The sequence below is a fragment of the Brienomyrus brachyistius genome, chromosome 11 (genome assembly GCF_023856365.1).
Source record: "Brienomyrus brachyistius isolate T26 chromosome 11, BBRACH_0.4, whole genome shotgun sequence".
In the NCBI taxonomy this organism is placed as follows: Eukaryota; Metazoa; Chordata; class Actinopteri; order Osteoglossiformes; family Mormyridae; genus Brienomyrus; species Brienomyrus brachyistius.
Window position 1 is genome coordinate 4,051,976 of NC_064543.1, and position 27,799 is coordinate 4,079,774.

Genomic DNA, 27,799 nt, shown 5'->3' on the forward strand with positions numbered 1-27,799 from the left:
ACAGAAGTATTTTGAAGGTTGACAGTATTTTTATGTGGTTGAACAAGCTAACAAGTACAAACTGATTATTTTACTGGGTGTAGATGTAAGGCCAGTAGATTTGGTATCTTCTTGAGACATTAATGTTATGCAAGGGAGTGTGAATGTAACAATGTTCTTACATTAAACTATGACTAGTTTCTGAATTTATCTACATTATTATATGAAGTAAAGGTTATCTTCGTGCTTTAAGTAATTAATTTTATATTATATAAAACTTTATTTGGAATAAAATTATTTGTAGAAGGCAGCAGAAACACGTGTCAGAGATTTGTAGTTACAGCATATTTCTATCTTACAAAACTTAACATGGTTACTCCGTCAAACGGACTGACACACTTTTTTTTTTAGTAAAAATCACATTTTCCTTAATTAGACACACATGTGGTTTATGTTATTTTTAACACATATGTTTTTAGAGTGTACTGTTTATTTGAAAAACTGAGGATTAAATGTTAACTTATTCATAGTTTACATTCGTATGAGAATGGATTTTTTTAAATTAGATGTCTGGAAATGGGGTTTTTAATATTTTGTGAGTATTTCTTGCTTGAACAATTTTCAACGCATAGTTAGCACATAATCTTGGGTCCTGGGAAAAAAAAATGTCAGCATCTTCCCTTTATTGTAACTTTGAAAGACTGACCTTATTTCATGGGAAGAATTAGTTATGTAACTGTAAAAACATTTTCGCTTTCATGTTCAGTAAAAAGTATGACACAAGTTCCGAAATTGCAGAAAATACCAAATGAGACCAGACGAAATGCTCAGACATCACATGACCCACAAAACCACAGACTTAGTTTTCAGTTGCTTTCCCATAATAAGCTATATAACATCATCCATGCAGAATGTTCATTGTTCACTGTATGTTAACTGTATGTAATCATTGCTTTTTCTTTAATCAAAATATATTCAGCATGTACTTTTCAATTCTGTACTGTACACTATTTTGATAACTATATTTAAAAAATCAAAGCACCTGTATTAGAATGGCATACTCCAAATGCACAAGGTAATTCCCTTTGGAGCACATGTCCTGCATTACAGCCTCTCCAGAGAGTTGGAAACTCTTTCATAGCACGTTTTAATGCATTACTGCAAACACTTTCTGACACGTTCTTTATGTTCTGCCTGTGTTTTCAATCCGTCACACTGCTACCTGTGACTCACTGGTGCAGTGACAACGTGTGTGGAAATGCGTTCAAATGTGCAGACATCCGGTCCACCTGCCACCGCTTACTTTCAGGTTTGGTTTGCTGTGTCCAGCCTCCAACGAGTGCCAGTGTGCATCCTGTCACATTTGCGCCCTGACTTATTCCAGTCAATATAGATAGAAAACAGCGTCGCCTTGCTTCTGCACGTGACCAATCAGCAAATTGAACAAAACCAGGCAATGTTATTTTGAATACATTTCTATATGTCTATTTGTTTCAGATGCATTATTTTTTTGTGAAACTGAAATATAAATATTTCAACATACAAAAATACAAACCCGCCTCATGCCAACTGCAAAAGCTCCCCCCCCCCGGCCAGCAAGGAGCAGCCAATGAGAGGAAGACTGAGGGTTTTGTTTCATGAGAATGCTCTTAACACTCAGGAGAGTTCTGTCCAAATCTGGGAACAGCATTTCGACCTGAAACACAGGCTAACACGCAACATTATATTAATCATTCAGAAGAGCAGGAAAAAGTGTCATGGCGGGGGGGGGGGGACTGAGGGGAGTGCGAACGCACGATGACCGTTCTAAGGACTCATCTTGACATGTCATTAAGCATTCTGACTCTTGTTACTGTGAGAGCCCTTTGCATTGTAATATTGTTGTACAGCGTTACTGGACCACATCTCCCGTTCTGAACACTGCCATCTGGATAAATGTGGCACTTTAATTAGCACAAACTCCCTTTAAAAATTATCATGAATTAAGTCTTATCTTGACGTCAGTCTCACCTTCATCTCAGCCGCAGGAGATGAACTCGCTTGTTTTTGTCTGCATCCATTTTCCGTACAAAAATGCACATTTGAAAAATGTATCTGGGGCCAAAATACAGCAAGAAACACATGCTGACATTTCACTGACCCTTGAGTTTCAAGTCCTACAATTATGATACAAATCATCACTTTAATGATAAAAGTGTAGCTATCATAACAATAATAATAAAACTGTATAATCTAACAACATTTCGCTGCTGAAATCTGTTTTTCCCAAAACATATAGGTTCATTTTTTAAAAGAAAGATATTTATAAAGATTATATTACAACCACTGGCAATGTTCACCCATTTTATTCCTTTGTAAAATAAAAACACTTCTTTTGAATTCCTCTTGTTGTCCTCTTGGGGGCGTGCCGGTGAGGGGCTCTTTGTACATCCGGTCTTCTAGGAGCTATGTCTGTGAGGACCTCCTTGTGCATTCTGTCCTCTAGGGGGCGTTCCTGCAAGTACCTCTTTGCATATCCTGTTCTCCAGGGGAGCACCTGAGAAGGTCTCTGTGTACTTCCTGTCGGGGCCCTGCCCACAGGGGGCATGTTCCTGTGTCCAACAGATGGAGGGCACACCCTCGGTTTTGGGGATGGGCTGGGGTGTCGCGCCCCATTCACATGGTGGCCAGCTGACCCAGGATCAGGCAGAACTGCTGTGTGCAGGCAGCTAGCTCTCCCACCCGTTCCATGGTGTCCCGAGCTGCACTGGGAGATGGGTACTGTAGAGCTGCAGTCTTGGTGCTCGTCACAATGTCCTTCAGGCGCTCGCAGAGCGCGGCACTGTGATGTGCGGCGTGGGCGCGGATCTCGGGGGACTTGGCCTGCCGCGACAGCGTGTCGCCGATGAAGACCAGCTTGTGCGCGTTCAGGATGACGAACTTGCTGTGCGCCACGAAGATCTTGGGGGGCTGGTTGCCACTGATAGAGGAGAAGAAGGCGTCCACGGCGCCGGTCAGGGCAGTCACGTTGGACTCACACTGCTCCAGGTAGAAGAGCAGCAGCTGCCGGTCGCCCATGCACAGCTTGCTCCGTGTGGGCGGGCATTGGCTGGGCGGAGTCCAGCTGCTCAGCTCGCTGTTGATTGGCCGAGTCACTTCCGGCTCCAGTTGCTCAAACTGCTTCAACTGTCCAGAGAAGAAAGTATCAGTCATCAGTTTTACTGTCACTAATAGCTATATTCTGCACATTCTGTCACAGATAAACAGAGAGACAGGCTGACAGACAGACAGACAGGCTGACAGACAGACAGACAGACAGGCTGACAGACAGACAGACAGGCTGACAGACAGACACACACACCTGCTGCTGCTCCAGCTGACTTTTGTTATTCCAAATGCTGTTTCCTTTTTCTGACTGCTGCCTTTGGCTCTTCTCAAACTCCTCCTTTCCCTAAAAAACAGAACGCAAGGAGACCGATATTTACAGCTAAATAAATGTGTCCCACTCTTTAAAACCGCCGAATAGAAAAAAACAGACAGCTTAGAAAAAAGATTTAAAAAAAAACTGAAACGCAGTGAATTGCGCCTTTCATTAAAACATTCCCAGCAGGCGGCCCTGCTGTCCCGCAGAGGACAGTCTGCCACTTACACACAGCACAGCTTTGTTCGTTGGGAGGATGTTTCCCGTATGTTAGACCAGGGTCTCTCAACCATTTCAGCCACAATGCCTGGTTATTCATCATTTATCATATCAGTGGCCTGGGACCCCCCGCCCCCAACCTTGTCAAATTTCCCCAACTGGTGGGGGGGTGTGGTGGGGTTGCTGATCCATCCGTGTCTTTTTGGCAAATTTTCCCGGCCCTGGGCCATGTTCATTATTATTATTATTATTATTATTATTTATATATTTTTTTTTATTACACAAGGCTGTTGAAGGCTGAGGCACTGAGCAGCATACCTGCAGGTGGACATAGTCATAGTCCTCTATCCTGTCGTCATTCGTGGGTAGTAGTCTGTCCAGTCTCTCCTCCTCGGATGCGAACTTGGGTGGGGAAGGTAGGGGGCGTGACTGGATGGTGGCCCGCTCTGGCCCGGCCATCTGACCGGCCGCGATGCTGTTGCCCGGGTTCAGCTGACCCAGCGGGTCTGCAGGTGGCGGCCGTTGCTTGGTCCGCCGGAAAAGCAACGCTGCATTGCCGTGTAGGAAGGATCCCAGCTGCTTAGTGTCGTCCGGCAGGCTCCTCAGACAGGCGACCAAGCGGTCCAGGTCCTCGGCACCGGCAGCACTGGGGGTAGGTGGCGAGGTTGGGGCCAATCCCACACGGTCCAGCACCTGACTGTGCATCACCAGGCCCTGGTACGCCTCCTCTATCTTCTGCACCTGCTTGCTCAGCTTGGCCTGAAGCGTGCGGTCGGGCGCTTGGGTGGCGTTAGCCACAGCCCCGCGGGCGAACTCCAGCAACTCTCGCACGGCGGTCCGAGCCCGCTCCGCCGCCTGCTGGGCCCCTACCAACCCCGCCTCCGTGCGTTCAGCCCCTCGCCAACCTGCGCTCACCAGCGCCACCAGCAGGGACACGGAGCCCTCCGCCGCCTGCTGCAAGCGAGCCAGCCGTTCCATAGCGGGCTCCAGCTCCAGGTTGAGCCGGGCATCGGCGGGCTCCTTGACGGGGACCGTGTCCAGGGAGCCGCCCGACACAGTGCTGCGTGCGCTGCCTGTGCTGGAGCCCGACAGCCTGTTGGAGCCGACGCACGGCTCGTCTGAGGGCCCCGGGGCCACGTCACGGACCACTTGCGGTGGAACGTCGTAAACATAGTCGCTGCCATCCTCGCCGACGGCCGCGCGCTCACGAGGGAAGTCATAGACATCCGTGGCCAGTTGCGCTGCTTCGGTCTGCCTCAGGCTGGTGGGGATGTCATACACCTCCTGGCCAGAGGGGGCGCTGAATTCCATGATGCGTTTGACTGCCACTGACGGGGGCGGGACATCATATACCTCCTCAGCATCTGCTCTAGGACTCTGAGACAAGGCCAGCTTGTCCTGTAGGTCCTTCTTGACTTTGGCAAAGTTGGGCGGTACGTCGTAAGTTTCCTCACTGTCGGGGCCTTCACAGACGTCTTTGCTGACAGTAGGAGGGATGTCATATACCTGTTGGAACATGAACTCCATCAGATATTGTTCTGTGGTGCAGTGTCTTGTTGCATTAAGTGGCACTTAGCCTATAGCTGCACGTGACAAATTGGTGTATGTGTATTTGGGTTCACACCGTTTTTTGGGAGAGCAGGTGGCTCTTGTCCACACTAGGGGGTGTGTCATAGGTGTCCTGGCTGCCATCCCACCTGGGGGGACCTTTCACTGCCATGGGAGGGGTGTCATATACCTGAGGTATGAGGGAGCATTTAGACAATAGGTTGTATGAATTATTTTTAATACCCAATTGCTTTAATACAATATAACTACTTTATACCTTGCGTAAGTCCTACACCAACCAACACCAAGAGATGCAGTCTGATCGATAGGTGGAGAAGTGTGAACTGGTCAAGAGGATCAGTGTAACCAACCGGTGGAGAGGATCAGCATAAAGTTTTAGTGAAGAGGATCAGCATAAAGTATTAGTGAAGAGGATCAGCATAAAGTATTAGTGAAGAGGATCAGTGCAACCAACCAGTGGAGAGGATCAGCATAAAGTATTAGTGAAGAGGATCAGTGCAACCAACCAGTGGAGAGGATCAGCATAAAGTATTAGTGAAGAGGATCAGTGTAAAGAATAGGTGGAGAAGATCAGGGGAGGAGATCAGTGTAGTGGATTGGGTGAGAAGATCAGCATTGAGGATCAGTGGAGAGGATCAGTGTAACAAGTTGGCGGTGAGGATCAGCATAATGGATCAGTGGAGGGATCAGTGTAACAGGTCAGTGGAGAGGACCAGTCAATGTTCATGTAGTGACACATAGGTACATATGCAGACAGGACACCACTGACCAGGTAAGAGGATTGACCTGCTCATCCCTACCTGCTGGTGTTGCTGATTCCGTGTCGGTGGCACGTCGTAGATGTCCCGGGATGTGGACAAGTGCCGTGGAACATCATATTCATCCTGCTCCATCTTCCCCGTGTCATACACGTAAACTTGTCCCACGCGTGTGGGGACCACCACCTAAGGAAGCAAGCAGAGATCAGACAGGAGACTCAGTGTCTGCGCATCAGGGTGCCCAGTGTCTGCGCATCAGGGTGCCCAGTGTCTGCGCATCAGGGTGCCCAGTGTCTGCGCACCAGTTTGCTCAGTGTCTGCGCACCAGGGTGCCCAGTGTCTGCGCACCAGGGTGCCCAGTGTCTGCGCACCAGGGTGCTCAGTGTCTGCGCACCAGGGTGCTCAGTGTCTGCGCATCAGGGCGCTCAGTGTCTGCGCATCATGCTCCTGCAGCCGGTCATATTCAGAGGTGGATAGTTCATGTTTAAGAAGCATAAATGCAAACCAGGATTTTGTTGAAATACAGGCAGTTGGGAGAATTCAGGGAGAACAAATGCTGAACTGGGCAGCTGTGTGGCAAACTGGTGCTTTTGGTTTGCTGCTCTCTAACACAGCTTAGCCCTGTGTTATCTGTTTCTGCTGGGTCCCTCATCCGAAGAGAAGACCCCAGAAACCAGGGCCCTGCCTCTAAAGGCTGCCTCTACTGCTGGTGACATATCATCTTAGGGACATCATGAGCTGTCATTCCTATAAAGGGCCTCATTTGAACTGTGATAGGGAGAAATTCCGTATCCCTGAAACCCGCCCTCTCAGTGCAGTACCCAGGGTGCCCACCAGAGGGAAGCAAAGGGGACGCCTACCAGAGACTTTACCATTCATCAGAATTACGTATCGTTCCATCAGGTAACCTGTCTCTTCTTAGGCATCATCCCTAAGGTTTCTTTGTTGCTTAAGCGGCACTGTACCGATAAACCTACTCAATGTAGTGCTGAGCATTTTGGATTGGTATCCGTCTAACAACCATCTCAGTAGATGCTCAGACAGAGTTTCTAGATCTTCTCGGCATTTCTCCTAACTTTTTGAGTATCGTCTGGCCAGATTGCAGGATTCTGCTCATAAAACATGGTGCATCTCAGAAACGGAATGAAATGAGTAAATGAAAGGTAAGGAAAATGTGCACTGACTGAACACACTCTGAGCATAGAAATTGGCAACCAATGATATCAGCGGCCCTGATCTATGTAGCAAACTCCTGGTGGTCTACCGGCCCCCCCCCTCTGTCTATGGCAAACCTTTCAGTCAGGTGACACCCCAGTAAAGGTGTGACCGCCCAAGTGCTGCCATCTGTCCAACTCCGGTTCTTTTACCGTATCATCGGGGGGGGGGGGGGGGGGGTGGGGCAGTGCTTAAGAAGTTGGAGTCCCATCAAGCAACGAATCAGAAAGGTGTATGGATCTTGTTTTAGGATAAAGGATACAGACACTTGCAACTTTATGACTTTCTCTCCTCAGTACTGATTCAGGTCACACACACACACACACACACACACACACACACACACACACAGCAGATGTGTTACGCTATACTGTATGGAGTCTATGCAGTCTGCAGCTAATTCTGCGCAGTGAGCTGGCACCCAAAGTTGGACAGGCAGCCAAAAAGGTTGTGAAGGCACAAGTGTTCAGCCTGCTGGCTCAGTGCTGGGGGGGTCTTTCGGGTCAGGGGGCTGCAAACTGAGAACGACAGCTGCAGACAAGCTTCTAAAAATGTCACCGTCACCTAAACTGTGCCGCTAATTAAATTTTGCTGCAATCTTAATTATTTCAGCTCCAACCAGCAGTGGGAGACCTCATCTCCCAGGGCAACGGCGGCGCCAGCAATGGCCGCGGCCCGCTGGGGGTGTCAGGACAGAAGGGGGGTATTTGTATGCCAGAAGAACTCACACAGAGCGTGTCAGAGTCCAGGGGGCATGGAGTTTTCATAGCAACGCTGAACGGCCCATACTTAGCAGTCAGCCACAATTAGCGTAGCCAAGCTAACAGAGCAGATTCACTGCCCTGCCGATGGCAGTGTGTGTGAGGAGGAATGAGCCGGTCAGTTCACAGACAGCCATCATATTAAAGTCTCTTAGTCAATCCATTTCTTGTATAACACTGTATTCCCGACATAACTGCACATAAAGTACCATTTTTATAATAGATTCTGAAGCTGTAGCAGAGTGCAAACGGAGAACAGAACATCCGCCTTGATCCGAACTGCTTGGAGTTCCCAGAACTGTTAAATCCGTGCCTGTTTGATGTCAGCGGTCTGTAGATAGATCCCGGGATGCAGATGCCTCTTTGTGGCCTGCAGATGGTGGTCCTGATGGAGGTAATGACAGGGCAGAGCTCCTCGTGTGGCGGCCCCTCCCACACGAACCAGCCGGCAAACATCCCTGAGCCTTGGTGGAGCGGGATTTGGGCCTGTACTGACCTGCTCGCGCCGGCTGATGACGGCCACCTCTCGACTCAGCGCTCCTCAAACACACAAACACGGGTCTGGGCTTCTCGCCAGCTTCTGCACACTGCTATTCTGGTGTTAACCAAGCTTTTTTTTTTATACCGGAATAAATCTGGATAAGTATCATCTCATAGCTTTACTGTGAGGGGAAGTCCGACGTTTGGGTCACCATGACAGCTTGAAGAAGATTTTTTAACGGAAATGCTGAATAACCAGCCTTCAGGATATATCCCTAACCCTGTAATACCAGCATGCAGGGTACAGCCCTAACCTAGTATTAACACTGTGCAGGGGATAACCCAGACTATATTACCAGCCTGCAGGATATAACCATAAACCCATAATACCAGAATGCGAGTTGGTACGTCTGTTTGTATCCATTTGAGCCAGCAGAGTTCTTCTTAATGACACGGTTTATTCGTGCAGGACCCAGGATTGGATTTGATGTTGAATCCATGAACATGTTTAAACTGAATTTCAGAGGAAGAATTAGCCAGCTTTGTGTACACTCAGGAATGGCAGACCTGCTGCAGTGGTGAGTCATGGGCAGCGTCTGTACCCATGAGCCTGCGTGCCCGCCCCCCTCTTTGATACGGGGTCAGTGGAGTGACCACAGGTCGGTCGCCAACTGCTCGCCCCGCAGGCTTGGCATGGCTAGCAAAGAGTAGGGCCTCCCTCGCTGATCTTCAAAAGGCATAGTCAGGGCACCCATCCATGAGGACGGCCAGCAGGGGGCAGCAGCTCGCAAGACGTTTCCTTATTGGTCTATCCGAAGTCAGCACACCGAGGTAAATCGATAGATGTACATATAAAAGAAAACATGTTGTGTATGTTATCGACTGAGCGCAATTGCCTGAATCCTGAAACTGACCATCGACTCGCGGTAAAACCATAAATGCCCTGCCAACGAAATCAATGCACAGCGGGCTGGGGGGAAAGTTCGATAGCTTCATGAATAAAACATGAATAACCATCAATCATCTCAAGCTGACTGGACATCGCTGCCTCTCCGCTCACCCATGTCCTGGTATCTCCGCCAGAATCACGGCAAAGCTAAACGGCGTTTAGAAGCTGATGGGGTGGATTTCAGTGTGCTTCAGCCAGCACTTCCAGAGCTGACATTCCATTTGAACTTGGAAGTCAGAGGTTCCTAGTTGGAAACTTCAACTGGAACGTCCCCCTAAATTCGGAGTAACAACTCGGAAAGTCAGAGAAACCGCTGCAACCTGACCTCAGAATTCAAGATGGCTGCACCCTTCATCAACAGAAGTGAGAGCTGTAGTTATACACGGTTTATTAGCTCTTATGTCTCATGTGTGGCTCGTTAAATCGGTCGTACGCACAGCGCTGTCCAACCGCTGTCTGTACACATGTTGCTGTGGTGTTTGTTTGCGCAAAATACCGAGTAATACGTCGTTATCAACTGGTATTGCTAACAATGGCTATAGATGAGCCTTGCTAGAAATGGTATCGCTAAATGGTTTTCCGACTATACTGGAACGTGGTTATCTCGGGCGTGACGTCATTCCGGATTCCGGCTTCCAACCTGAAATGGATAAGCAGCATTTCTCTCTGGTCGTTGGTGTCATTTTGCTTGCACAGGTTTGTGGGTAACGCAGCAGGCTACTGGCCAAATTGTGACTATAAAGGCAGATATCTGACAAGAACAGTGACACATAACAGCCCGAGGGACAGTGTGTATTCAGGCTTAATACCAGCATGAGGAGCTTTTGTGAGTTTGGGAAGGATATACTGTTTGCGCTTAGTCAGTCGCCTATGAACCTTCCTTACCTTTCCTGGGGGTATTGGTAAATTCCAGGTCCTGCTCTCAATGGTGGAGGGTGTCTGGTAAATGTCCTGAGGCAGATTCATGGAGGAGGGCACCTGGTAGACATCCTGGGTCAGACCGGACCCCCCTACACTGATGGGCACCTGGTAGACATCTTGCGGGGAGCTCCTGGAGATCTGAGGCACCTGGTAGATGTCCTGTCCAGAGGTGGGACCCTGATACAGGCCTTGTGAGGCAGACTTGCTGTGGCTGGGTGGCAGCATGTAAACGTTGTCCTGTGGGGTGGAGATGGAAGCTGTACTTGGAGTGCAGGGGGCAGGGTGCATAGCTGTGTACTGGGATGATGGGTGGGGCTTGCTGAAGGCGTTGTGGGGGAGGGGCAGCTGGTTTGGGCTCATAATGGGCGGGGACTGCTGCTTGTCGTACATGCCCACCAGGACCTTGAGGCGGTTGCCAGGCACAATGCCCTGGCGACCGTGCAGCGAACAGAGCCACCAGCCGTCCAGCCCCTGCGTGTTGCGCTCCAGCACAGTGAGGATGTCGCCCTTGCGGAAGGACAGCTCATCCGGGGACTCTGCCGAATTATCATAGAGGGCCTTGGCCAGGATATTCTGCAGGGGGCGACAGAGAGTAGGAAAACATTTCATAATTCTTCTCGACGTGAATGACACTGGAGAATTTATCCCTCTTTAGAACCAACAAACGATGTTACATCACACACACACACTGGCTGGTCCATTATCACAGACCAATTCTTGCCCCAGATCAAATCCTGCCCCATCACCACAGACCGATTCCCACTGTTTCATGTCTCACACCCATCGCAGGGAGCCTGTCCCGTCGCTCCAGTTGGATACGGTCCCACACGCTCCCCGCCTTGCGTCGGATCACCAGCCTCGCTCCTTCTAAACACTCACTGCCAAGCGGCACGGTGCTGTTCAGCTGCTGTTTCCAGATCACATGCATGGCAGACCCCAGTCATTGTCTGAGCCGTGAAGCGCCCAGCAGGGAAGGAGGCGGCTGCCATCGGAACCCCTGGGCGATACCACCATGCATGCATTGATTCATGCACATAAATTGCAGATGAGAAAACATCAGACCGGCACATTTCTGTACCATTTGTTAAACAGCGACCGCGCTGAAGCCCCCCATCTGTGACATCACACTCCACTCGGGCCTGACATCACTCAGGATGCGTCTCCTCCACGGATCCACCCAACTTCCCCTGCTCTGCCCTGACCCTCAGGCAGTGCCCCTCCTGATCTTTCCAGGAAGCTCTCGGAAAATTATTCCCATTCAGCCCCGACAGCCAGCCAAGGAACAAACGTTTGCTGATGTCCACGTCACTCCGGAGGAACTCGCTGTAAGGCAAACACGCACACGCATGGCCATACTGGGAGAATGAGGGTGGGGAGAGTTTAGCCAGGCTTGAAACAGGAACAGAACCTTCACCTCATGTTAATGTCACACATAAAACAAGGAGAAATGCAGCATCCCTGTATTACACCGATTAAAATGAAAGAGAAAAACCCTTTTGTCAGGCAACACTAATACAAAGACGCAAAGAACAGAAGATGTACAACATGACTTTGGAGGGGAATGATGAAATGGACTGAGACAGTGGGGGACTGGAGTGGGGGAGGCGGGCTTTCAAGGCAGCCGTCTGAGGCCCACAGCAATGATGTCATTGTAATGTCTGCTCCTGGGAATGGGGGTGGCTGTGTAACTGTATAGTCTGCACCCCCTCATCCTGAGCCAAAGAGAGATGGATATGATGCAGGGCTGGGGGGGGGGGGGTTTGTGTCATCGGTCTTTTAGAGGACACCCTGACACACACAGCCACACACGCACACACACACACACAGTCCCTCACCCTGACACTCCAGCTAGACACACACACACGCTTGCACTCCATCAGACACATAGCCTCACACACATGCACACACAGTCATGCATGTTAACACACAACCTGGGGACCCCAGATCTGTGCCCTTTATTACATGACTTATGAATCCTACTTCATGCCAGCAAACTCAATACAAAGCTTAAAGCTTAAAAAAATACATTTAAAAAATCCTCATTCAGATTAACAGCTCAGAAAGCTGGTTATGATTCTGGCCCCTACTCGCGTCTCGGTCTCCTGCCTGCAATCCCTCAACTCTGCCACTGGAGGGCTCCGCTCAGGAGCCCAGCATTGGGATGATGCTCAGCGGCAGGCTAATTATGGGTGCATCTTATCTCCACGACTGTGCTGGGTGTTTTGGTAATTAGTCCCTTAAATCATCACAGCATTTCCTACTGAACTTTGGCTTCTGCTGTCCCATAATAACTTCGTCTTTCAGGCTAAAATGTTTGTTTGGTGTTCTGATGCTGATTGTCTGTAGTCTGCATCAGAGTCACAGGCGTGAGACAAGATGGTCTGGACTGCCAGGTTGGCAGACCTCATCGTTCAGTCACAGACACACAGATATTCTCACACATTTCCTGATGCCTCTGTCTAGAGGAGCGGAGGAGAAAACCATCTAAGTTGAAAGGGGGTGGGCAGGTGGGGGGCTCGCTGCCTAAACATCCTAAACATCAATGTGTGGACGAGGATGAAGCACGTGAATTTGTATGTTAATAAGACAGGGAGTGAATGTCTCATGTTATTACTGGAAAACATCCCCCCAGGGCACATACACCTCCCCCATTCCTTGGAATGCTCCGTCCCTCCTTATGCCTTGTATGATGTCACATCTCCCATCCAGAGGCTTGGTATGTCCTGTCACCCCCACAGTCCCTCGTTGGTATGCTCCAGCTAAGTCCTGGCAAGTCCGGGCCTGATTGCTAGCGCTCAGCCGCCCAGTAACCAGAACAATCCGCAGGTATTGCTACATACCTATCTTCTTAGAACTGTTTTCTGCACAAGGTACAAAAACACTCCATACATGTGAGCACTACACACGTTGATATATACCAAGAACGCACTGCTCAGGCCAGCTCACGTCTTCAAACGCAGCCCAGAGCGAGTGCCAGGCCAGAGCGGACAGGCCAGACGCTGAACCAGTACAGACCGGGAATAACCCAGATCGGAAAACTGTTTACCTGTATGCAGGCAGCACTGGGCTCTCTCTACACAAATTTCGCGAACCCCTCTATCCATCTAAAGGTACCCTTTCTACCAGCCCGGTACACAGCGGACAGGCTGTGCAAAGGCACTCCAGGTCCAAGCGTCTGTGTGAACACAGCTACTGTAAGATAAATAGAACCGTGTTGTAGGCCAGTGTGCGTGTAAAGACCCGGAACCCCATGTCAAGGGTTGGGCGGTCAGAGAAAACGCCCGGGGGGGGCTGCACTGAACCTCTCTCAAGCCTGCACAGGCCAGTCATCTGGAAGCAAAACAACAGAGAGCCAGAGGAAACCTGCCTTTGGCTCCCGTCCCCCAGGCTGGGCATGTCTCCGCAGCGGGGAGAGGCAGCTTGAAATGTGCAGCCGCAGGCGACAGCAAAGCACCTGGGCGGAGCGTCCTGAGACCCCGCCCCCGATCCTGAGCAAACAGAGGCTTCACCTGCCGCTCCGGGCGGCAGCACACGTCCCCTGGGCGTAGCCCCCCCCCCCCCCCCTCGACTCAACAAGTACAGACCTTGGACTGGATCTGACAGAAAATCGAAGGGGAATATGTTTACTTTATGTGCGATGTTAAAAAAAAAACCCTCACCATAAACCTCAGAGAAACATTCCAGCGGTTCAGAGGCGTGCTGAGGCCAGCGGCTGGGCAAGACACCACGGCAAATGGGTTTCTGGAAGGTCTGGCGGACGGAACCCCACTGAGACGGAAACGACGTGGCTGCCTCACTGCACAGATATAAACGTGCAGTGCAAAAACTGCGCAGTCATAAACTGCTCGAAATGTGCACATTTCCCCACTGGAGCCAGAATCCCCTCATCTCTTCCACAAGTGTTTAACAAATGTCACCGAAACTGAACAAAGCTTGTCAGCAGCTACTACTATAATACATACACACACACACACACACACACACACACACACACACACACACACACACACACACACACACACACACACACACACACACACACAGATCACCCAGGCCACAGAGGGTCTCCACTGCCTGATAACTGCGATGGAAAAGGCCTCTTTCTTATGCTACCAGTTTCTGTCAATCAGGTTCAAAGTCAGCAGACGAGGCTAGAGATGAAGTGAGATGTTCTCCTTTAATGTCCATCATCATGTCCAGTTTTGCCCCCCCCCCCCCCCCCCCAAAGCTGTAAACCTAGGGGAAACACTGATGTCCATGGTGATCCTATAAACGCGGCCTCATGCAGGAGCGGTGAGGGACAAGCGGGACAGTCCTGGGTACGCCCCGTGTCCTGCACCTGTCCAGCACCTCACCCGCGTGTGTCACCGGACCCACTACACGCCTCTTCATTTGTGTCATCCACTGTTTTTCTAACCACCTGACACATTATCAGAATCGGAGACTCACACGGCTGGCCCACATAAGATTAGGGTCAGGGTTGGCTTGGCGGTAAATACACCCCCCACCCCAAGAGACAGTATCCTGTGGGAAACTCAAGATCAATGGGGGTCAAAGGAGAGCAAAATCCAACCCAGAACTGTTAGTCACCGATGACTCAGAGATGGCTCAGGCTGGTGGAATATTCACTGCCCAATAGACCCCCCCATCCCATCCCATCCCATCCCATCCCATCCCATCCCATCCCATCCCATGAGGCTTCCTGAGTGAGCTGCTCAAAACCCCAGCCCAGCTGATAGGGACGCCCTATCACACAACCTAAGCAAATAACCAGGGAGGCATTCTGACTCTGCTGCCAAGGTGGGCGGGGGGGGGGGGGGGGGGGGGGGGCTCTCACACATCCATGTGCCCCCCGTGTTCCCAGCTAAGAGACATTCCATAAAAAGCTAGAAAACTCTGGAGCAGTGAGTCAGCTCCCAGTCAGCATTAAAGGGAAATCCACATCAATTTCCGTCTTCGTATTTAATCTGCTTTCAATCCACGATTTTATTTTTATTCACCTCATATCCAGTTTAAGCAGTTCCTAAAACCGAAGATCAGAAACCACAGCGAGCTTCTGGGGCGATGTCATTTTAAAGGGGAGTTTCACAGCATAGGAATGCTCATGTTAAGAAACTTCAAGACCGTGACCAGACCATCGAGAGTGATGAGAGCCCGAACGACTCGCAGAGTGCGTAACGATTCAAATCAGAACCTCTAAACGACCTCGCTATGACTTCTGGGTCGTCGTCGCTTGTCCACATCATTAGCCTTTTCACCCATCCTGTAACCGTCCTGTAGATCATTCAATAGGTTAGTGTCCTTACGTTCAAAAACATCAACAGAACATTAGAGGTCTTCATTATGTCTTCAGATGATTTCTAACCATGCTGCGCTACACACCACAGTAACTTTCCAGTCACTCTTCCAAAACCACGTAATTCACATGGGCTCCCTGCAGGAGCTCAGCCCAAGCTGCTGTGAGCGTGTGGGACTCGTCTCGTACGTGATGCCACTGCCTCGGAGATACCCTGAAACATGCCAAAGCCCCAGCCTCTGGGTTTGTCCCCCTTGACCCTTGCAGATAAATCTGTCATATTTCAATGACCACAATCGACACATCATTCCTCAGAAGTCTTCCTGTTTTTAGTGCCTGGTTGCCCCTTTAACTTTCTGAGGAGATCGAGCCAGCTCTCTCTCCCTCTCTCTCTCTCTGTCTCGCTCTCATTTCCTCAGTCTGCTTCACGGCCAAGTGTTTTGTGTTTTACTCGTCTTGTGGTTCCTTTGCCATTATGCTTGACAGCATCTTAACTCCAGAGGACTTCAAGAACATCTACATCTTCTCAAAACGGTGGCACATTCATCCTGACACTGGCATGTAAAACTCCCCTGCTGACCAAAAGTATCCCGATGGAAAAACAGGGAAAGGCTCCCTGCCCGGCCCTCCAGTTCTCCTCTCCCGTAGGCATCTCATACCTTATCTCCCGCTCCCCTCTCAGCGGAGGCGTTTAAGGGAGAAAAAGGCCCCGATCACACTCACCAGCTCGTTCATTTTCAGCGCCCTCGTGTGTGTGTCAGTCCCGACGAATCGACAGCCCAGATTCAGCCTGGAACGAAAGGCCCCTGTTTCAGGGCACCTGGAAGTAAAGATCCCTCTGGACTCGGAGGAGGAGTCTTCAGAAAATCCTAATGCATTCTCCAGTTGCGTGATCTCACTGGGCAAGAATGAGAATGTCCCACTGCCTTCACACCTCACCGCTTCCAGCTTTTCCCCCCTCCCTCCACCCGCCCCCCCATTCTTGTTCCTTCATTCCCTTGCACTCACTCATCCAACCTCCTCGTCTAGGGGGACGTTAGGATGTGCTGTAACCTTACACCTCCGAAGCCAGCACGGGCTCAGGGTCTACTTCTGGCTACTGATTGGCCACAGGAACACTTCATATGCAAATGAGGCATAGCCACGCCCCTTTCCAAGTCCATGTGGAATGTAGAGCGTGTCTCCGCTGGGTCACACACTTACGTACACCGTTACGAAAACACACGCTAATCCTAACAGCTTCTTTCCGCTCCTCCCAAACTTTATATCAAAATTACGCTTAAAAATGCTGTTAACCAAAAACAGCAGATACAGACATAAAAGAAAAAGGGTTTTCATTCCAATGAACAAAGCAGTACATAGAAAGTTGTTTCTTTGAGATGCATAAATTACCTAGAATGCTACTGCTGCCCCATTCCAGCCAAGCGGCTTATTGAAGAGGAGATGAACGGCCCCCCCCTCTTCAAGGCACTGATTTAGCTAAAAGCGCCCCCCCCCCACCCCCGTCCCCAATGTGTCACAGAGACAACCGGGTTACCCCAGAACCAGGTTTATGGGTCAACAGAAGCAGAACAGAACTGACTTACTGGATGCCTGTCTGGGCTGTTCTCTGCCAGTGTTACAAGGAGAACATTATTCACCAGCTGTATGTTTGGTTCTGTGTCTGTGCTGCTCTACGTGCCTCAAATTGCCCCTTGGGTACAAATAAAGTTTTTTTGATTTGATTTGATTTGTTTTGTTTCATTTTAAAGTGGCAAAAAACACTTGTCAAGGTTAGGACACCTGGGGACAGAGGTGAATTAATATTAGGAAATGCATGTAAAATCCAGTGTAAAGCAATAAAATTATGAGGATTTTCTTTATACTCGGGGCATAGAAAGACAGCTAAAAGACTAGCAGTGTGCAGTGACCTCGTTCAACCAGTACTCCCAGTTGTTACTGTAAGGGCCTGAAAAGAGTGGCTTTGATTTGTTTTATCTTCACTGAGGGTAAAGCCAAGCTAATACACACACACACACACACACACACGCGCACACACACAAACACACACACTCTAACCCTATAATACCTGACTGAGCACATTCTCTATCTAGCTGCCTAACAGTCAGTTAAGACGCTCCCTGGAAACTGGGGGCTGGGGGAAGGCAGAAAATAAAAATATATTTTAAAAGCACAGGTGTGTGCAACCCCAATGCCCCCCGCCCAAGAGGAATCTGCACACCGAAACGCATCACGGCAGAGAAAACAGATCGGCGGGTTTTTCCACACAAAAGAGCCGCCTGTGTTGATCACCCCCCCTGACTCCCAGCATGGACACCCATTCTCGCCCGAACCGGGCGCTTCTGTGCCAACTGGATTAATCTGAGCAGCCTCAGGGCTCCTTTCCCTGGACGGCATCTGTTTGATTACTGGCAGAAGACATCAGCTGTTTTCGGAAAGCTCCAGAAATACCCTGAGATGACTGAGAGCTACTGAAGAGCACAAAGCAACCCGACGTTTTAATTAAAGTTTGCTTCACAATGAGGTTTCATCCTAAGCGAATCTGCTTCCTAGAGCGATTCTCTTCTGTGCACTTCTGTAATAAAAAGATTAGTATTACTGGTGGGAGAAGCTAATGGAATATTCCGTGTGAGGGAAAGGGGAGGGGGAGACTATGGGGGGGCACACAGGGAGGGAAGGGGCACAGGGCTGACTACCAGGACGAGTAGGAGTCAAATCTTATTTCCAAACAATACAGATTTTGGTGCGATGGTGACTCTGAGAGAGACCCACAGCTCTCTAAACCATAAAAGAATTTCAATGTCCCACCTCTCCGGTCCTTTAAAGGATTTCACTCTTCATTTTTTGGATCTGTCTGACCATTAATGTAATTTGCAGTCGCAGAAGGACCATTCATTCCCATCTGTGGATCAGCTGGGGCCAGGAAGCTGGGAGTTTGGCTGAGCTTCCCAGGGTCGGTGCGGTGGTATCCAAGCAGACGGAACCTCTGGGTTACACGCCCCTGAAAAGCAGCTGCATTGTCCGCGCTCGTGCATGTGTGTCGCTCGCTCCCGGTGCTGTGACTCTATCAGCACAGCTGGTTAGCGGAGGCACGACACAAGCAGCGTGCGACCTTTGACCCCAGCTGCCGTGATGCGAGACGTCTGAGATACTGTCTAGAGTGCGGGCCATGTGGCTACCAGCTGGAAGCACTCGGCAATGACACGTCGTTAAACGGATTAACGACAGAATCCTGCAACTTGGAATCGCTGAAGCCAAGTAGCTGCTCTGCTGGAGAGGCCATCCTCACAGCGAAGCTGTGGCTTCATCCGCACGTGCTGGGCAGCTCCACTGATGCCCCGCTGGACTTGCTTTGCTCACACTGACAGTACTAAACACCTACAAAACATGTGATAATTCCTAGACCAGTGTTTCCCAATCCGGTCCTTGGGGACCCACAGTCAGTGCACGTTTTTGCTCCGCTTAGGAGGGAGCAAAAATGTGGACTGTCTGGTAGGGAGCAAAATCATGGACCCGACTATGGGTCACTGAGGACTGGGTTGGGAAACACCATCCTAGACCATGTGCAGACATTTATGAAACATCTGACAATGCAAAACAGAGCGATCAAAGAGAAGAGAAGCACACAGACTCCCATGGAAGAACTCACACAGCCAAAGCAACACCATTGGATTAACGAACCAGCCCATAATTTCCAAAGCTCATTCCTAGCCTGGGCACTAACAGCTATGTACAAATGGGGCGGGGGGGGGTTATTACTGCAGTATGACACTTCCTGTTAGGTTAATTTTGTTGAGAGCACACACGGGTAAATAAACACAAACACATACAGTACAACATTATACACAAATGGATTAATTACGGTTATGGGAACATGGTCAAGCCCCATGCACCACAATGCTGTGAGCAGCCCTGGTCAGGAACTGGCTCTGTGACAAGCCCAACCCAGTTCCTGTGCAGGTCGGAGGTCAGTGAGCATGCTCACAAACCATGCCGGTCCACCTGACCTACCTCTGACAAGGCTCCCTGCAAGCAGTCGAACATTCTACAGAACACCTGCGTGGGTGAGACGAGGCAGGTGAGAAGAAGAATTCCAGCAGGAACGAACCACACCTAAGCCACACTTGACCTGCGCTCATGCTTTCCCTCACTCAGAGGAGCCAGCGTGGTCAAGGGAGTGAAAGACACAGAGCCAGGTGGAGGTCAGTTGTGAAACCAACTCTTGTTTACACAAAAGTCCTCCATCTGGGACCACATTGTCTAACATGGAGACCTCTGTCAGACTCACGAAAGAGCAGGCAGTGTGGTTTGGAAGGCGATTCAGGAAAACGAAGTATTTTTGATTCCTGCAAATCGCACTGGGGCTGTTGTTTTAAGAATGCTATAAAAGGTTTCCGTAAAAATACTAAAAATGAGTCAATTATATTAATAATCACAGAATCACCCATGACAGAAGCATCACCTCAGAATGCACCTGTCTTCAGCAGCAGAGAATAGTTCTCCTCCACAGGTTAGTTAGGGAGGACCTCTTGGCTGCCTGCTCATGGACCGGCCCTCCGCATGAAATCAAAGAACCCTACAAAATGGGCACTGTGTGCTGAAGCTCAGTCTGCAGAGGGACGCAGATCCAGCCCGTCCAAGTTTCTACTGGATTCACTCAGGCATCAAGTACCGTCCAAGCTGGAGATGCAGAGTCGCATGGTAGGTCCTTGTCTGATTGGCTGCATAATTCACATAAAAAATGCGCATACGGCATATGTAAGAGTCTCACCGACTCACTGCAGATATGCAGTGCACACTTCTGTGCAATGAAACACAAACTGCACAAAATTAAACTTCGGCCCATTTTTTGCCTAGGAGTGTAAATACACACTCAGTTCACATATGGGACATATACACTACCACACAGCCACACAGTATGTACTGTGTAAACACAGACACTAACATATGGTCTCCCAAACACATTCATGAGAATTCTCTTTATCCCTAAACATGGAGTCCTGTGCGGGTTCAGAAGGCAAAGTCTAGCATTAGATTCTTTCCCTTTAAGAGGGGGCTAGTTAACTGGAAAAAAATCTGTAACCTAAACCCAACATAGTAACAACCACAATCATAGCTCATGCCCCTGTAATCCAGAGCACTTGCGTGTATAATGATTGGTACGGAAGCATTACTTCAACATCTTAATTTCCGATCGACAAACCACTCCCAACCAATCAGTTGGGAGACAGCGTCTCTAGGCTGCCAATCAGGTGTTTGCAGTCACGACAGCAAAATAAGAGAGCACCAATCAGTATAAGCAAGAGAGGGAACCACACCCCATGGCTGAGATCCAGAAAGATAGAGTTACAGGGTGATTAAGATGAACTATACAGAGTACGCAGATTAAGCCAATTCAAATGACAACGTCGACTAACGATATAATAGATGAATGATGTTTTCATAAATCGCTGGAAGTAAATGCACCTCGACGCATAGATACTAACCAGTGGAGTGTTCCAGCTGTAATATGCAAACACTGCAGTACCACTGTTGGCCAAAAGGGGCAGAAGGGTTGACAAATACTCCTGGCACCACCTGACCAGGTTTTTGCAATTCCAGAGCATTCACCTCTCATATCCTCATCCGTCATTGGCGGGGTTCCCCAACCACAGACCCACACAGTATGTTCCACCCCGAACTTCAGATGCATCTATGCCGCTCAGACTCAATCACCTCTCCCCACACCGCTAGATATAACCAGCCATATAATCCTGGTGTAATGTTCCGTATGCTGAGAATGCCATATACTACCGGAAAGTGCTCTTCCCGTTTGATCCCTGCCTTGGCTCTTGGCAGGCGTGTTACCTGATAGCAAGCTGTGACAGACACAGGCAGACGTGTCGGTGTCACTGGACCTTCTCCACCAAAGGCTCTCTGCTCTGGAAACCCGACACCCATGGAGATGATGCTAAGCTAAGCATAGCGATATAGCCTTCAGGACACAGCTGCATGTTACAATCACGGAAAAGGTCTTTCCTGCTGTAGCCTCGGACGCCTCCCGGCTTCGAATAGTAACAGTACTTAGGCTAGTGTGAGCGGTAGGATCTGGGGCTTAAAATACCCTGTGGCATCCACTGAATGGAAGAGGGCCTGCTATCAGACGCACATAACCGGGATGCCTCACGTCCGAGGGCCACGCCACACGCCAAAGTGCAGCACGCAGCCTCTGGAACCTTCCACAGAAGCTCGCTCCGGTCACTTTGCTCGCCACGTGTTCCCTATGCTCCCTCCTGCTCGCACAGCTTTGGCAAGTGCAGCGCATCAGATGCCAATAATCTGGAGCTGTAGCTCCCCCCCCCCCCCACGACAGGACGGTCCAAAGCCTCGCGTTCCAGTCAGACAGAAGAAAAAAAAAAAAGAATGGAAAGAATTCACCTTAGTAGACAGTGGAACGAGGGAAGAACAGAGAATGAGGCTGCGCTCTCCAGCGCTGTCAGTCCCTCTGCGGCTGTCCAGGCACGTCTCTGGGTCAGAACCACAGCTCATTTACTCCCAGGGCAACTCAGGCTTCACAACTGAGGTCACACACCAAGTCATAGTACCCTGGTCATATTAACCCTAAACTACATTCTGAGACTGAGCATGCCCAGTTCAGTCCCTGAGCTGCAGAGCCACTGAGCATGCCCAGTTCAGTCCCTGAGCTGCAGAGCCACTGAGCATGCCCAGTTCAGTCCTCGGAGTTACCGAGTCCGCTTATTCCAGACCATGAAGCCGAGCTTCGTTTGGTGTTTCAGCCATGCCGATGTTCTGCAACACGCTGTGCATCACTGCAGAAGTGGGAGCCCGGATAGTAATTATCTACTGCGGCTCATGAATACATTCGCTATATAGGCTTTTCTACTGTTTTCGTGTAAAGCAGCCTTTCCTTAGCCGCCAATAAGAATGCAAGAATGGAAGAGGCCACTCCCACTTATAGGGTGGGGTCACACAGGGCCATCTAGGTGGATGTCGGAGGCACAAAGCCTGGGCTAGGAGGAGGTATTGAAGATGTAGGGCTTGTGGGTACAGTTACATGTGTTCACTGAACGCCAGAAACGCTGTTGTTTATAAGCAGCCCGGAGTTCCAACAGGGCCCGCGACTGATTGGGCCAAAGCGCTTCTGGACAAAGGCTAAGGGGAATTACTCAGCAGGCATAAATCAGAGAAACAAAGAGACAGCCATATCCTTCCCTCCCTCCTTCCCTATCAGTGTGTATCAATTACATCCTCTGTCTGCCAGCGATGTTGGTGTCTGGGTCACACTGTTAGTGTGTAACCAACTCCCACGGAACACCACTGACAGTGTGAGCTCAAGCTGTGAGTCAATAGTGTGTTTACAAGCCTACACGTTCTCAGTGCAGTTCATTTTCGGGCTTTAGCTGTGAACAAGCCTTCTGGGTGCTGAATCGCACTCTGACTTGCTGAGGTAATTTGTTTGTACAACAGAGTAGGTGATGTCATCTTCTGGGCGTTCTCATCTGGTAGACTGTGATGGTAATGTCTCATCTGGACACAAGTACCACTGGGGTGGTTGGGTTCCCGGTCTGGAGACGAGTACCATTGGGGTGGTTGGGTTCCTCATCTGAAGACGAGGACCATTGGGTGGTTGGGTGCCCCATCTGGAGATGAGTACCATTAGGTGCTTGGGTTCCCCATCTGGAGATGAGTACCATTGGGTAGTTGGAATCCTTCACATTTTACCTCATTAGGTTGCAGTAAGAAGCACACACACGTGCCCATCACCGGCCTTGCTTTTTGTCTTTTGGTTGCATCCCACAGGTGTTCCTCATAAACCAAATGCCATTGTGTTTACGAACCACATGCAGTGCTGAACACAAGGTCCATCACGTGTCTTAGTACAGCAAAAGCGCAGTGATGGTGTAGGCATGGACATCTCTATGCTATAGAGACCTACAGCATGTCACTTAAAAATAAGACATTTCTCAGGAGCAGCATGAAGGCAAAGGAAAGAGTCCTGCAGTGTCGGAGCTGAGCAGTTTGAGGACAGGATCTGGCGGCTGTGTGATTGCGAGGGCAGCTTGTTGTTTTAGTTGTTCAAGTGCTGGACAAAGCAGGATCCCTGTGGGACTCATGAAGCAGGAAAACAGGGTGGAGGGTCTTCTAAGAGGGGTGTGTGTGAGTGGGGGGGGGGGGGGGGGGGCTGGAGAATATGAAATGGGCGGTGGGGATGTGATAAGTGATCTCCGGAGGATAAAAGAAAGCTAGCAGCAGTATCACTGGAGTGGCGCTTCCGGAAAAGCCGCCTTTGCTGTCCACAGATGAGATCCCCCCAGAGGACGCAGTGCTAAGGCAGTGCACTTACGCGTAGCAGTGGAGTACAATCCTCAAAACGGTGCAAATGAGACGGGCGGAGGTACAGTGAGGTCAAGCCAGGGGCTGGACGTGACCGAACTTCCTCTCGATGTTGTGTTGAGGTCCCTCATGTGTGAGCGGAGGGTGTGTGCTGGCTGCCTGGGCCGACCGACGCCGACATAGTGACACTTAAAGGACGCTTTACCCTGCATTAGCTGTGCAGACACTCTGGGTCGTGACATTTCAAACTTCACCCACTGACACAGGACCGGGTCATAACTACAGTGCCACCTGTGGGCGACAGTGCGCTGCAGAGAGGTTTGTGATGCGCTAACATGCTGAGGCCTGGCCAACACTGAATACCAGACAGCCGACGATTTCATCACGAGGGATTTCAGCTCGAAGGCTCAGTGGCTTCCGAGCGCTTTTGAGAACCGATAGTCACGCCACTCCAGCCACGGCCGGTCGGTACAGTGAAGCGTTGCAAAGGATCACAGCCATTGGCTGGCACAGCTCCAGGAGTGAAATCAACAGCAGGAGGATCATCAAGCTAAAAGGGCAGACTGGAGTGTCTACGATGAGCTCATTCATTCATTTACACAGCGCCTTTCTGCAGCCTGGCAGTTTGGGATGGATTCCAGGACAGCCTGTCACGTGCAGGCATCCAGGGTGACATCACCATGGTGTGGCAGTGATGTCATCTCCCCCGACATCTCCTAGCTGATAGATGGGGGTGTGGGGAGGGGGGCCTCTATTTAATGATGGGTCTTTTAGGAACCGCTATCCTCGAAGCCTAAGATGATGCACCGAAGCATATTCGTTGTCAGTCACTCACTCACACGCAAACAAACACAAACATTCTGTATGAGATTTGCACACTGTGACTTAAGAAGCTGTACATCCATTGGTACTCAGATGTCTTTGGGTCCCAGTAACCCCTGATATAAAAGTATCTACCGTTCCCTGTTCAACAGTAAACGCAGGATAAGCTGAAAGCTGATCCCAAAGCCACAGGATGGCAGACTCAGAATAAAAAAAGAAATCTGACCCCCCGCAAAACTTCAAGCCAACAATCCCTGTGCAGCAGAGACCCCACAGTGGGCTCCCCTTCGCCCAGGGTGTGGGGTGTGGCCATCCCTGCTAGTCTAAAACAGCGTACGGAAACTAACACCAGCCCTGGGAAGTGGAGGGATCAGTCTAAATTTCATGCTCTCCTCCAATAGCCCCACAAAATTCCCAGTTAGTTTTACCAGTAAACTGGGCTGCCATGGTGATAGAAGCAGATCAACCCAGAGAGAACAGGCTGTGGGTAAAGCCAGAGCTGGCAGTGTCCGGTAGCCTGCTGGGGCATTCTGCACATGCTCCATGAGCACCGGCAGTGCCGTCCAGGAGAAGAGCTGGCAAGCAGTCACAGCGGCATCCTAACTGCCGGAAAACTGAACAGTGGAATGTCAGGAAAGTTCCAGAGAAGCTCAAGGTCTGCATTGACCACAGTCTGCACACACACACACACACACACACACACACACACACACACACACACACACTCAAGCAGGACAGACAGAATTCAGAGGCAGAGAGCAGCAGATAGGAAAGATCGAATTCAGTGCGGAAAAGCAGGGCGCAGTAGAGATCAGAGACAGCTTAAGAGATTAGAGATCAGCAGTGGAACGCCAGTGTTCAGCAGACAGGAAAGACAGTATTCAAAGGCAGAGAACTGCAAGGATCAGCGAAGTGAAAAAGCACTTCCTTCCAGCAGAGATCAGTGCAGCAAGTCTCAGAAATCTCAGGCAGAGATCAGCAGAGAGGAAAAGCATTTCAGCTCATCAAAAATCAACAGATGAACTAACGGCTCTACTAGAGTGTACTGACATTTGTTTTTATGTTTACATGCGTTTGTTCATGCATGTGTGTGTGCATCTTTGTGTACATGGCTACACACTTGGTCATGTTAAAAAAAAAATCCACAAAAGACTTGCAGATGAATTCAACTCGTCTCCAAAAAACAAAGGGTCTCATCATCTTCTTCCAGCATGACATCAGCACCAACAGAGACTGAAGGGTCAAGACAAGGACACGTGTCATCAGAATTTTGCCTGTTGCCTTTTCACACAATTTTTCCTGAAGCAGTTCAGTAACTGGGACTCCCCTCCAGTCTGTCCAATCAAGTCGCATCCCACAATGCTTTGCTGCTCGCATACAGAATATGCAGTCTCCGCAAATGCTAATGCTGCGCCAGATTCCAACCTGGGGGAACCTGACTGACATAGACCCAAAGGCCAGCCCTCCCATTCGCTCAAATCAGCTGCCACAAATAACTACGCAAAGTACCACATCCTCCAGGACTAGTAAGAGATTCAAGCACAGACCGAAAGAAGACTGAATAAAGCATCATTTACCCCAAGGACAAGAGCAAGCCTTCATCTGTCTGACCTGCTGCGAAAGTCTCCAAAACGTATTCGTTTAGTGCTGAAGTCAAGAGTAGCATGCGTAGAACTTCCCGGCCTGGAGTTCCTAATCTGGGATTCCTGAAGTCATCCCAAAACCTCCGATCTGAATGCTTTGGTCATGTTGATCGTGCTGAAACTTCACAGAGAAATCCAGTAGAGCCGACAATCAAGGCTTAATATAAAGCCTGTTCTAGCAAGCCGTGATATGAGCCTGAAGAAAGAAATACCAGGAGATACGAGGAGGGCGTACGCTGGTCAGGTGCACACATGCTTCTCCTTTCAAATAAACTGACATAGAGTAACTTGATCTTTAAAATACACGGGGGCCATCATTGTTGGTGTACCAGAATTCTAGGCTAATTCAGTTCTACCAGCATCAGGGCAGCTCTGGAAGTGTCATGTTCACTGTGGTTCCAAGTCCGCTGTGAGGGAACCACACTACCATGGGATATAAGGTTATAAATCCAGGGTAAAGCAAAAACATTTATTAAATCTGATTCTGCACTATAGGGAAATAATCAAAGGACTGGCTAAAAGCTGGCAAATATATCAGAAACTTGTGTAAAGAAGGTAGCCGATTAAAGTCTCAAGACGCATATCGCTGTTGCACGCCCAATACAATGCTATCGTTATTAATATGAATACTGCAATAATGAAAGCAATAGTTATATATAGAGATGTGCTTTTATGTTATAACCGGTTCTACACAAACCAGCTACTTTTGGTTTTAGCGCTGAAACCGTGATGATGTCCGATTTGAGCATAAGCGCGGTACCGAAGCGGGAGCTCACCGCGGTCCTCCACACTGTTAAGTTGCGTGCTTGTCTGCACTCCTGTCCATTCATAAATAACAGTAAACGAGTAGAAAACCATAATACTGGGCCAGACATTCTCTTTCAAGCATGTTCTGCCGAAGCATTGTAGTTACCTTCTCTAATTCTATAAAAGGACTAATTAGGAAATTTAAGTCTTACTTACTGGGACAGACATCTTAAGGTGTCTTGATTTTAAAGTCTGCGTTGTGGGAACAGGAGCAGTTCTTCGCGTTTGAGCTGAAATCCGCCGTTTTCTGGATACTTAAACTCCTGCACCCTTTTCTATTCCATGTCTTTCCTACTGTGCATTCAAAAGGAATCCAAGTTTGTTGTCCCAGTAGGTCTCTGCGTAAGAAATCTTTTCAGAGCACCACGACCAGTTCTGATATTCATGCATTAAAGTCCCACACAGGTATGCACTGCATATCTCCAGGGCCACGGATCCTTCCTCCTGGTAATTAGTGCTAAGCACGTCTAGATTTTGCAATAATCAGTAGCCTCTGCACGAACGCCTGCCGACATCAGCTGCCTTGGCTCGGCGACCCTGCAGCTTCTTGAGTGCCGCTCGGCTGCAGAGCTGCACGATGCAAACTGCGTTCCGGCTGCGGAAAGTGAGACACACTTAAAGGGGACGCCTTAAAGGGAAGGGACTA

At 49.5% G+C, this 27,799-nt stretch overlaps 1 protein-coding gene across 5 annotated transcripts; it reads right to left on the reverse strand.

The window, feature by feature from the left end:
• Window positions 1-235: 235 nt before the first annotated feature.
• LOC125751710 (breast cancer anti-estrogen resistance protein 1-like) lies at window positions 236-27,733 on the reverse strand. Of its 5 annotated transcripts, none has more exons than XM_049030884.1 (8): window positions 27,310-27,733; window positions 19,559-19,603; window positions 10,216-10,824; window positions 5,968-6,111; window positions 5,223-5,336; window positions 3,917-5,104; window positions 3,320-3,409; window positions 236-3,144 (listed from the first exon to the last, which is right to left on the reverse strand). In XM_049030884.1, exons 1-8 carry the CDS (start codon window positions 27,319-27,321, stop codon window positions 2,635-2,637), a joined length of 2,712 nt encoding a protein of 903 aa, XP_048886841.1. In that variant the 5' UTR covers window positions 27,322-27,733; the 3' UTR covers window positions 236-2,634. The 5 variants fall into 5 exon arrangements, with proteins under 5 accessions (XP_048886841.1, XP_048886839.1, XP_048886844.1 ...); XM_049030882.1 differs by lacking the exon at window positions 27,310-27,733 and adding an exon at window positions 21,965-22,131; XM_049030887.1 differs by lacking the exon at window positions 19,559-19,603.
• Between the last annotated feature and the right edge of the window lie 66 nt (window positions 27,734-27,799).